The sequence below is a fragment of the Cinclus cinclus genome, chromosome 12 (genome assembly GCF_963662255.1).
Source record: "Cinclus cinclus chromosome 12, bCinCin1.1, whole genome shotgun sequence".
NCBI lineage: Eukaryota > Metazoa > Chordata > Aves > Passeriformes > Cinclidae > Cinclus > Cinclus cinclus.
This window is the reverse complement of record NC_085057.1, coordinates 21159297-21171377: the sequence shown is the minus strand read 5'-3', so window position 1 is coordinate 21171377 and position 12081 is coordinate 21159297. Positions and strand designations below refer to the sequence as shown.

Below are 12081 nucleotides of genomic sequence, written 5' to 3'. Positions count from 1 at the left end.
CAGGGTTCCATGAGGAGCTAAACCAGGTGACTGTAATGGATCCAGATACTCATGGGCATGGGACTGACAGGGAGCAGGCAGGAGACGTGTCCCACAAAATCATTTTCCCAGCTGTAGTCTTGCAGAGGCAGCAGGGAGTTTTCAAAGGACAGGCTGATGGATTCTTTTAACTCAGTCAAAGCCATGCAGACCTTTAGCATCACTGAAAAAATGACAGAACTGCTGTGCAAGCACCTTGCATGGAGAAGAACCTTCTGGAAATTAGAAAAATTAAGATAAATGGGATAAGTACTGTGAGCCTGCGTTAATAAATGGAGTAAATGGAATGGGATAAATGGAACAAATTTGTGAGCCTGCCTTACCTTTGCAGGTGCAAACTCACAGAGCAGAGTGTGGCTGGCTCCTTGTGGGGACATTGGGACACCTTGTCCTTGGGAAATTCTGGATGAGACTGGGCAGAAAATGTGGCTCATTGGCCCTAGCACCTAAGGAATGTCTTGAGAATGTTAAACAGCTCCACTGCAGATTTTTTACGCCATTGTTATTTATCTCTCATTTCCATTTATTCCATCCCCTTCCAATTCCCCTCACTCCAAAGGCTGGCAGTGCTCAGTGCTGGTGTGGTAGGGGCTGTGCATTTGGAAGAGGTGAGAAACAAGATTTTTTTCTGGGAGAATTTTTCTCTAAAGAAGGACAGGATGTTCCAGCTCTCCATCACTGCTGTCCCGTTTCCTCCTGAATGAATAATCAGGCACAAATTGGCTGCAGCCTCCGTGTGCTGCTCTGCCCAGCCAAGGCATCATTCCTGGTGTCCTGACAAGGAGAGGGCCTGTCCAGAGGACTGAATTTAGAATGCATCCCAAACATTATCCCACCAATCATAAAAAAAAAAAAAAAAAAAAAAAAAAACAACAACCAACCAACCAACCAAAAAAATCCCTCTGAGAAAATATATTAGCTAAGCATCAGTCTGACAGATTATATCCACTTGAGCTCATCCATTTGCCTCCCAAACCCCAAATGGAACAAACCAAAATCAATTTAAAAATAGTTCCAGCTGATACGTGCTGGTAAAGAGGAGCACATTTTGTATCGGCACTGAAATATCTGCTCTTGGTGTTTTTAGACTCCTTTGGAGATGGATGCTTGAAGAACCTTCTCCTTACTGTGGAAATGAGTACTATTAACAGAGATCTGTAATTATGATGGGCTATAATCAGGAGTTTAATCAAGTGGAAAAAGTTTCTTTTTAGTGTGGCTAGATTTGCTTTGCACTCACTAAATTTAGCTCTTTCGACTGTAGAAGTTGTTTGTAGCTGTGGTGCCACCAGAAAGGCAGCAAGTATTAAGATTAATCTTTGCTTTGGTTTAGATTTTCTAGAAATTTAGTTTTCCTATCTGGCTCTATTTAATAGAAAAACAGACAATCCCCAGAGTGTTAAGTTTTCTGCATGTTAAAACTGGATGGACAGATCAGCCACCTGTAAATTCTCTTTTATGGAAATTCAGGGGCACATCTCTAAAGGTCAGGCATCTTCTGTTATTTAATGCGTGATTAAATTTTTGTACATTATGATTATTATCACATTTCGTATTTTTCAGATGGCGGGACTGGGTTTAGGTGGATTTTTGTACAAGAGGATGTTTGGTTGATTGGTTTTTCCACCTCTAATTAGTTAAAGAAAGCATAGAGGAGGCAACACAAATAGAAATGAGAGCAGGTATATGTAGATGCCATGGAATAGGGGATGGGTTTCACACTCTGTGGTTGAAATTCATGCATGTTGGCCAGTCCAAAAAAGGCACGAGAGGCACTTCAGGCCACCAGTGGAGACGTTTTTAAGAAATGTGATTACTTTTGATTACAGGAGTTAAGTAGTTAATAAAAGGTGAGCAGTTTGAAGATCACATGGTCAGAATCAGTGAATATTACTGTTGGCTTGGTGAGAGAAAGGAGTGAGACGTGAGGGAAAAATCAGTTGATAAATTACTGAAGTGTTAGTAGAGTGACTCCAAGGACATTTCCCAAATTGGAAATGCTGCTTAGAATGAAGAAAATGTTTCCTTAAACCTAAAAGGTGAGCTTTCAGCCCTGTGGCAGATACTTTAAGGCTTTTAATGTTGACCCATGTAAATCCCAGTGTTGGGTCCAACTTGGAAATTTTTTGAACTGGTACATTGCCTTGGAACTGGATTGTTCCTACTTGATGGGCTCCACCCCAGGCACTTCGTGTCCTGTTTTCACTTGTCTGCAGCTCTCACAGAGCCAGCCCAGGACCAGCAGGCAGTAAAACCTGAGTTTAACAGATCTAACCCAAGGTAGCAGATCTTGGGTGCCGTTAAGGAGGCACCAATTACAGCTCTGCCAGTAAGTGCAGTTTCTCTTTTGAAATGAAAAATATTCAGCTTGGTTGTTGCTCGTGACAATTTGGGAATAGAAATTCATAAAATCTCTTAATCTGCTCGTAATTTTTGCCGGTTTGGTTTAGGAATTGTCCCTTTGTCACTCTGGTCTGGGCTCTGCTGATATTGGTAACGGGAGAAATGCTGAGGTTTCATTCTAGCAAAGTCAAACAGAATCATTGTACGTGGACTATATTTAAAGTAAATTAGTTGTTGATTAAAGTAAGCTTACAACAATTGCTGTGTCTAATTACTTTGATTATATAGGTTAATAGTCAATAGTTCTCCTTGCACTTAAAGCTGGGGATGGCACCAGAATAAATCCAACAATGGCCACTTCCCTGGTGCTGTACAAAAAGACAAGAAGGAAGGATTTTAGTGGCTGTGTCTGGGAAGGAAATAGGGAATATTCCAAATTTAGAACTAAATCGTCATGAAATGGCACGTTTCAAGTGAGTGTAGGAATGGGTTTGATCAATAACAATAGGAAGGTGCCTAAATACAGATGAATAATGTCTTATAGTGCAATAAATATGCCAAGACTTCTCTGAGGGAAATGTGGAGAAAAATCTGTGCCAGTAAAATTCAATTTAATCTCGTCTGGAAACACCAAGGCTGGAGGATCCTAATCATAACTAAGAATTAATCAGTAGTTTCATTAGAAGGCATAGTTCATTCTTGGCACTGTAGTGTGGTACATTAATGCACCCTGCTTAAATCCAGCCATGAATTATTGTCATTTGGAATGGAGAGATTTTTCAAAATGAGTTCTATTTTTTAAATTAAAACACTTCCAGCCTTCTGTTTCAATTATTTTTGTCTTGAAACGTAGACTATTTATTACAAAAGGAGAAAGTTCAAATGAGAGAACCAGAAATAGTTAGGAGATGGAAAGGAAAAGTTCTTATCTTTGCTGAACTGTGATGTACAAATGTAACATACATGTGCAGGACCTTATGAATAGATATTCTTAATTTTTAAAAGTTATCAGTTGTTTTATTTATAGTTTGAAATCGGAAAACCTTGCTCTGGTCCAAATTAAATTACTTAGATAAATGCAGTTGAATTTAGCTTTGTTAACTACCTCTGCTAGAGCTATCCCTTTTTTTATCTGGTTGTGAAGCTGAAGGAAATAGTAATTTTTGTTTGAATTAGTGGTGAGGGTGGTCAAACATTGGCACAGGTTGCTCACAGAATTTGTGGGGTCTCCCTCTCTGCAGATACTCAAAATCCCACTGGACACAGCCCTGAGCAACTTTCTAACTTTTCAAAAATTGTGTACAAACCTGACATATCCATCTTAAACCAATGAGAAGAATCAACAGTTTTCATGTTTGTGGCAGAAATTTTTTGCCTTTTTTTTTTTTTTTGAAGTGAATCAAAGGCAGATATGTCCTTCGAATTAAGAGGATAAATTATTTGCTATTAAAATAAAAGGGGTTTTATTAAAAAAAACCCTCTATGTGAATGTAAAAATAGGTGAGATTCAAAGAGAGGGGAAGTGGGGACTGTCACATCAGGCTCTCAGTCTGTTCTTCATGCCTGATTTCCCCTTCTTTCAGAGTCACTCGTGGGGGAATTCATGGGCTGTGTCCCTGTTTTCCTTTCCCTGTTCTGTGAGCTGAAAGGAGCACGAGCCCAGATTCACTGAGCCACATCAGCACTGCTCCCTCAGCTTTGCTGCTGGGAAATGTCACCCTGATCCATTGCATAATTCTAGCTGGCCCCCTTTCAGGGCAGGACTGCCTTGCTGGAGTTGCAGGCAAGATACTGAAATGCACCATTTTTATATCAATTTATAGCTGACCAAACTTGTCCCCACCTCCAGCACCAGGAGAATGATGCGGTGCCACAGCATGGCCTTGGTTAAGGAAAGCCATTAAATAATTATCCTCCCAAAAATGAAATAATTACCCTGCATTCTAGCTAATCTGAGACAGGAAGCCTTTGAATATCCTCCAGCTGTCACGGGAGAGCTGATTGTGCCAGTTGTACCTGGATAATTCCAGCGTTCTGGCTGCTGCACACCTGAGCCCGTTCATAAACTGATACAGGAATGAGACAAAAATTCCTGCTATCATTTTCCTGGGAAGTGTGGGCACACTTGATATTTAAAGAGGTTTAATAACCATGAGGGATATTAAACATGGGGTAAATCAGGAGCCTCACCAGCCACTAAAGCAACCTCTTAATGTATAACTTTGTTGATATGAAATAATCTAGTTTACATTTTTGATTCCAGTCTTCATAGTTTACATCCCATGGGAGTGTTTCACTGTGCATTCATTTTAGAAAGAATTTTAGAATTTTTAGAATTCATTTTAGAATTTTCATCTTGTCTAGATGTGGAATGAGCTGGCAATTCCTTACCTGTCAGCCAGGATTTGGGATAAATTGCCTTGCTTTTGAGAGACTTTTGGTGGTGGCTGCTGATGCCTAAAGTAAAGAGTGAGAACTTGACATGATTTGTTTGGTGCCATTTTCCCAAGAGATGGAGCTGCTGTAGATCTTGGGGTTTTGTGGGTGATGGGAAGCAGAAGGAATTAGCTTCTATATCCCATTTTCTTGTGTTTTCAGACTAGAAATATGGGGGACACATCAATAAAGATCAGCCCTGGTGAAATTTTAGCTATTTATTTAGGTGCAATTTTAGCTATTTATTTATTTATGTGAATATTTATTATTTACCTCTTTGCATTCTCCATTCTCAGTCCTGTTTGATGCCCGGGAATGCTGCTGATGTGCTGGATTAGTAATACAATCAGTAAAACCCAATTTTTTTCTCTTGATCCTATTCCTCCCTCCAATTTGAAATTCAAACTTTCTGATGGTACGTCAGCTCCATGTACTTCTGTCTGCTACAGAGATGTTTAAGTGTCTAAATCATGCAGGAAATATATAAGGGAAAAGGGACAGAACTGGTAATACAGAGGGAATTAGCAAAAACCACTTCTCCTTCTCCCATCACTTTATGTTTGATTCTTTCTCTCTGAAAATACATGGCACTGTCAGAGGTGAATGTTGTCTTTTATTTTTTTTTCTTCTTCTCTGGCAGAAGCTCTTCACAATCAAAGTTTTTATTTTAGCCTGTAATGATTTTATTTTAGAAAAGCTGTATTAACACTTCTAAAAATATTTAATACTTTCCTGTCTTCTTTGCAAGCACCATGTAGCACTGTTATGTACCACATGTAACAAATCCAAAGATATTTGGAGAATATATCCAATCTCAGGTACCAAGGCATGTAAAGCATCTGCTAAAGGGTTTCCAAGCATTTTTTTGTTGTCTGGTTTAGAGCTAATTTCCAAATGTATGAGCCATAGGGCTTTGAAATTATGGATATACAACCATGGGACCTAGAAAATGGTGCAAAGTGATCAAAGTCAGGGATTCAGAGGCTCGCTCTCCTTAAGGGTTGTGGACCTCTAGACCTTGGAAATTGAAGTGAAGTGGAGGGAGAGAGAGATCTGTATCAACTCAGTGTAAAAGTATTTTTAATCTTTTGAAGGTTAAAAGGAGATATATTTACTTTCTGATGAACAGGTAAATATAAGTGAATGGGAACACTGTTGTTAATCTACTCAGCACTGTACAGAAGAGTAGGAAAAGACCTTCAAAGCTTTAGAGTTTGAAATGTTGGGCTTTAAATGCAGTGAGGGAGCTCAGGACACCATGAAAGTCCTGCAGCCTGGGTCTCCTGGTGCCAGGGAGGTCACACAGCCAGCCCCAAATTCAGAACTGTTCTTCTCCAATCCCTTCTGCTGACCCCAATTCAAGGTGACTTTGACTTTATTTTAACTGAATTTCAGCTGCCCTGTATATTGCAGTGCTGGTTCTGAGCTGGGAAACAGCTGTGTGGCACCACAAACCACCCTGCTCTGTGGAAAACACAGACAACTTTTCACCATTAGCATGGAAACACCACTGAAATTTCCAAACTGCGAGGACAAAGTGGGATCAGTAATATTATTCCAGGTGGGCCCTCGAGGTTGCAAAGATCAGAGTCTGCACAGATAGAAAAGCTGGTTTTTATTCCTACATAGAGATCTTGTGGCAATAAATTCACAGCATTTTAAGGGTGCACAGCTGCTGTCAGGTGTTTGTAGGGAATCTGTTCTTGTCTCAGTCCAGGGGTTGATATATTTCTTATTTCCCGTCCCATCCCATTATCCCATCCCATCCCATTATCCCATCCCATTATCCCATCCCATTATCCCATCCCATTATCCCATCCCATTATCCCATTATCCCATCATCCCATCCCATCCCATCCCATCCCATCCCATCCCATCCCATCCCATCCCATCCCATCCCATCCCATCCCATCCCATCCCATCCCATCCCATCCCAATCTCTTGTTTCCAGCTGGGGTTAAACCATTTCTCTGGCTCCAGGATCCCAGATAAATACCAACACAAACTAAACAAATTAAACCAGCTGAGGGCTGGTATTTCCCTGCCTTCCTATTGCAAACAGAGCTTCTGGAACAATTTCCCATTTTGCATTGGGAAACTTTATTTAGATGAGCAGAGTTTTCAATTCTTAATCCTTGGCTATAGAAAACTCACCCCTTTCATTTTGCATCTTTTCTCTAAGACAAACAGGCATTTCTAAATCTCTGTTGTTTTAGCTTGAAGTCAGTCGAAGGAAGATGTATCTGCAAAAAGCTATTTAGTTATAAATTAGGATGTTTTAATCTTGCTTGAGATGTCTTACATTAAAATATTGATTGAAATTATATAGCAAGGGAATATCTCTGATACAGTTCTTTAGTAGTTCTTATTGCAGTATTAGGAATTTAAAAACGTCATGTGGTTTGAACAGCATTCATCCTTCTTGGTTATTTTAAATTTTACATATAACATGTTTAATTATACAGAGAAAATTCCTGTGCATCCTGGTCCATTTTGTCTTTTGTTTGAGTAATTAGAGTATGAAACGGAAATCTTTTGCAATTTAATTTTAAAAAGCTTTTGTTTTTCTCTTTTTTCCTGTTGTGATGCTGGGTTGAAATAAAACACTCAATAGTGATACAGTATTCTAGCAAAGGTCATTTTTCATGGTAATAAATTAGAATATTTAATGTCATTGTTATTCTAAAGGAGTACTTCAACCTGTAGAACACAGGAGAGTTACATACAACAAATTAAGTCTTCAAATAATATGGGAAATCCTGACATTTTAATTTAGAAGGACTATTTGGGCCTTCCTGCCTCTCTTCTCACATCAGAAGGGGCAGTGAGAAAAGGGAAGTTTAGTAAAGACTTATGGCAAAAATGGGAATTATTTCCTAATCTAATTTTAAAACTTGGAGCGCCTCTTTAAGTCATGCTCAGAATGTTATCTTTCTTCTTAAAACCTTTTATTAGTCAATTATTTCCCAGTGAAACAATTCTGAAAATTCCCTTTGTAATCCAAACTCGGTATCAGGTCAATGCTGGCTTTGGATTGGTATTTTTAAGCCTTGGTAATGCAGCTGTACTTTGACCTAGAAACCCATTTCTATCTGCTGGGTGTAACCACAACTCTTTAAACATCTGTCTGGGGGCTCTTCTACTTCTGAGTAATTGCTCACAATTGAATTATTGTGGGTAAATATTCTAAAGGCTGGGGAGAAATGTTTGAAAAACTTATGCAAGGGGCATGAATGAGGGAAGGTCCTGGCTCAGTCCTTTCCAAGCAGGTGATGGAACAGATTGCAGGGGAATTTGGGGAGCAGAAGGTCCTTGCTGGAGCTCCCCGTGGTAAATCTCAGCTCAAAGCCTTTCCCTCTTCCCTCTTCCAAGGGTTCTGATGCCTTTTCCAGGACTACCTGCAAACAGAGAACAGACAGAATGAAGGCAATAAAAGCAGTTCTCTTTATCAAAGGCCCTTCAGGTACATTTTGGGCAGACAAAGCCCCCCAGGGGCTACACCCAAAAATGGACCCCAGCTCACGGGTTTTCACTCTTTTATAAGTTTGGTCCATTTGCAGACTGGGGGTCAATCTCCCAGTTACAGCTGCAGGTAATGAAGTCATTTACCCCAAGTTTGCTCCCTCCAATTCACTTTTGTTTCCATCTCTGGGCCCTGAGGCAGTGAGGTGTCCTTGACTGCCAGCCTGGAGAGGAATTGTTGTGTGTGAGCAGAATGGGAAAGCAGCAGCTCCCACTGGGTATGGAGTTTGGAGTTACACACTAAAGAACTGCAGGACTGCAAATATATGGAAAATATAAAAGCTAAAATCCCAAGGCATCAGTTCCATCCTCTGAGGAGTCACTGGAGCTGCTCCCAGCTAATCCTTCCAGAGTGACCCCATCGGGCTGTCCTTGTTTTCCAGGTGCCATGAGCCGCAGAATTCAGTGAGAAATAAATTTAGCTCCAGCCCAGCAGGAAGTTTCAGAGGCAGCAGCTTCTGCAAGGGATTGTCAAGAGCAATCTGCAAGGAGGCTGCTCCTGGCATATAGATTTTGAGCTGGAACAGTGCAGGGAAGGAAGTGCTCCATGCCAGCTCTCAGCACCATATGCTTGCCCCTAATGCAGTGCACAAAGAATATGGAGACAGCAGCTGCTCTGCAGGGAGGTGGCCACTTGTTAGATGTTGAAACCTTTCCGAAGTGTCTGTTCCTTTTCTTTTCATGGGTGTTTTTGCCCCCCTTGCTTACGTATTTGCATTCAAAAGATGTTCCCTGAAAGAAATCTATTTTTAGGCTGTGGTAGGAACAGGGGAGCGTGATCTACTTTTTGTTGAAATAAAGGCAATTTTGGAAAGACTCTGATATTTAGGTTTTTTGTATTGAGAAATGTGGGCAGGTTTTTATTTTCTTGATATCCATTGGCATAAGGGCATGATGAAATCATATCTCTAAATGAATTATTGTCTAGGATTGCCTGACTCTGATGGAAAACTTTGTCTTTCTTTGGGTTCCAGGAGCGTTCCAGGGGCCTAATCACATTCACATTTAATTCAATGACCATTTTCACTTTTCACTGAGTTCAGTGGCAAAGAGAAGCATAAATGAGGATTTAGATCTAGAATGAGTAGAGTTGGATTTAATACGCCCAGAGGAATAGATCTTCCCTGGCACCCATCATTACCCAGGCACTGAAGTTGGTTCCTCTGTTGCTTTGAGAAACCTGAAATTCCTGGCAGATTTCAGGAACCCTGTGCCTGCAGTGTCAGGAAAACAAAGCTTATATAAGTAAAAAAACCTGGATTTTAAAAGGTATTTTTTTGACTCCTGGGATTTTCATGTCCACTGAATTCCAGATCCACCTCCCCATGAGCACTTCCATTTTGAATTAGGGATTCTTAAGTGAATTTGAGAATCCAAAGGGAAGTTACATCACAATATAATGAGGTTAGAGCAGGACAAGTTGTTACAGCAGGTAATGAAATGAATGTATCACACTGGCATTTTTTTCTGAATATCATTGTTTTACAGTGACCCTGGAGTGATGTTAAAAAAATCATAGCAACACCAGAGTGACCCATATTAGTCAGGAAAAAATTATGATTCACATAGAAGAAAGATGTTACAATCCTTTTTGGAAGGATAAATCTCTTTCAGACAGATTTTCTGGTTATTCTGTGTTGTTCATCATAGCTGCTTCTCTCTGAAAGAAAAAAATGACATTAATCTACATGTCACCAGGTATCAGTCTTCCTGCTGGTTGGGAGATGATTCTTTTGGAAAAATTAATATTTATTTGTTTACTTCAGTTATATACCAGTCTGTTATCATCTGTCTGACCTTCATATTTTAAACCAGCTGCAATCAGTGGTTTTCTGCCATAATTAATTACTAATGCTTATTTAAAAGTTCCCCTTTTCCCTTTTTGTGGCCATACTTGTTGCAAGAATTCAAATGTAGCAGGATGGCTGATTTGCAGCTGTAATCATTCCCTTTGTGTGCCTTCATCCCAGTGAGGGCCAATGTAGGAAATCCCATCTATTAGGAATCCCATTTCTGAGGTAAACTGGACTTTAAAGTGAAATTAAATGTGGGTTCTGAATACAGTCCTGTAGTCTTAATCCTGCAGAATATGAGGGAAATGTTTAACTGCCATTGAAAATGAAGACTTAGAGTCTTGGCTTGAGCCAAATCAAAATTTGTTTTCAGTGCAAATTAAAGCTGTGAGATGATTTCCTGCTTTTATTCCCATAAGGGGAGTTTAGCATTGGCTCAAGGAACAATTTCCTAATTCTGCAGAGGTAAGAAAACGTAAGTTATCAATAGTTGATTGTTCACACATTGGCCACATGAAGTCTTGGCACGCTAATATTTTGTTTGGGGTGTACAAGACTTCCAAGAAAGTTTGTAAATAAAGTAAAAGGAAGTTTGTAAATGAACAGGGAAAGCATAGTAAATATTTAAAGTGATGCTGTCAAGTATGGGTAGTTTTGAGTCCGTGATGGAGGCTGCCTTTAAAATTTGGATTTTCAGGTTTGGTTACATTTTTTAGAAGAAAAGTATCCTGGGCTTAGACTCCCTAGTAAATCATAGCACTGATTGTTTGGGTTTTTTTGTTTTTATTTTGAAAGGGAATCCAAAGTCTTCCTCATCCTTCCTTCTCTCCTTCAGAAGGACTGAGAACTGGTAGAAGTTGCACAGTGTTCAGCCTTCTCCATTTTCTGTAATATACATAGAATTTATTTGTCTGAAGCAGCAGACTGACGTAATTCAAGAAACGGGTACATTTAGACACAGAACTATTATTTTATAAAATTTTTTTTCACTGGGATTTGTTGTTATGTTTGGATGGATATTTATTTTAACATAAAAAATGCCTGTCAGGGAAAAAAAAAGGATAGAGCTTTCTTCAACTTACTTTTTAAGCTGTGAAAATCAGCAAACTGATGGAATTCTAAACAAGAGAGAAAAGGAGATCCTCTGTTTGTGACAAGTGAGAATTGCTTGGTTTTCAGCCTAAGGAAAGTTACTTCCTTTGTAATGGATTGCCCAACCATCACAAGCTGCCAATGACTAATTTAAGAAAAAATAAATGCAAGAGGCCAAATGTGGCAAATATTCTCTAGAGAAGTGCTTCTTGTTGTGAGGAGATGCTTCAGGTCTGTTTCACCTTGCTTTAAAAAACTGGAAGACTTGTGGCTGCACACTTCTGATATTAAAGTGTACTCTGTAACTTAGGAATTGTGAAGAGAAATGAGAGAAATTCATCTCCAACTTTTTTTTCCACTCTCCAGCCACCAGAAAAAGAGGGCGGGCTGCCTCGCCAGGTGGGCAATAAGACGGAGTGTGGCCTCTTGGGGTTTGTCCTGGATCTGAAGCAGGATTATGAGCCCGTCCGGAGCCTCATCCCCGAGGAGAAGCTCTACAAAGTTTACACCTTCAACTCCGTCAGAAAGTCCATGAGCACAGTCATCAAACTGCCGGATGGGAGCTTCCGCATGTACAGCAAAGGAGCCTCCGAGATCGTCCTCAAGAAGTAAGAGCATGGCCTCGTTCCTCCAAAGTGCAAAACATCCTGGCGCTAACACGTGGGAATTCTCCTGGTGGGAATTTGCTGCCTGCACCAGAAACGTGACACGCTAGTTTTTTTGTAATTGTTTTAAGTGCCTCTGGGAACACGGCATGTTTTTCTTACCAAGGAATTGCGTCTGGTTTTGGTAATTTACTAATGGATTTGATACGTCCGACCCATTTGGAAAATAAGCACTTTTCACTTTCCCTGTA

The 12081-nt window shown here is 40.0% G+C and overlaps 1 protein-coding gene across 12 annotated transcripts in view; it reads left to right on the top strand.

Annotated features, from left to right (window-relative positions):
* Positions 1 to 12081, top strand: part of ATP2B2 (ATPase plasma membrane Ca2+ transporting 2) — a 169083-nt gene that overhangs the window by 107546 nt on the left and 49456 nt on the right. For all 12 annotated transcript variants that reach the window (XM_062500956.1, XM_062500955.1, XM_062500953.1 and 9 more), the window contains one exon: positions 11592 to 11833. In XM_062500956.1, coding sequence (XP_062356940.1) covers positions 11592 to 11833 — 242 coding nt within the window. The remainder of the gene's footprint in view (positions 1 to 11591; positions 11834 to 12081) is intronic.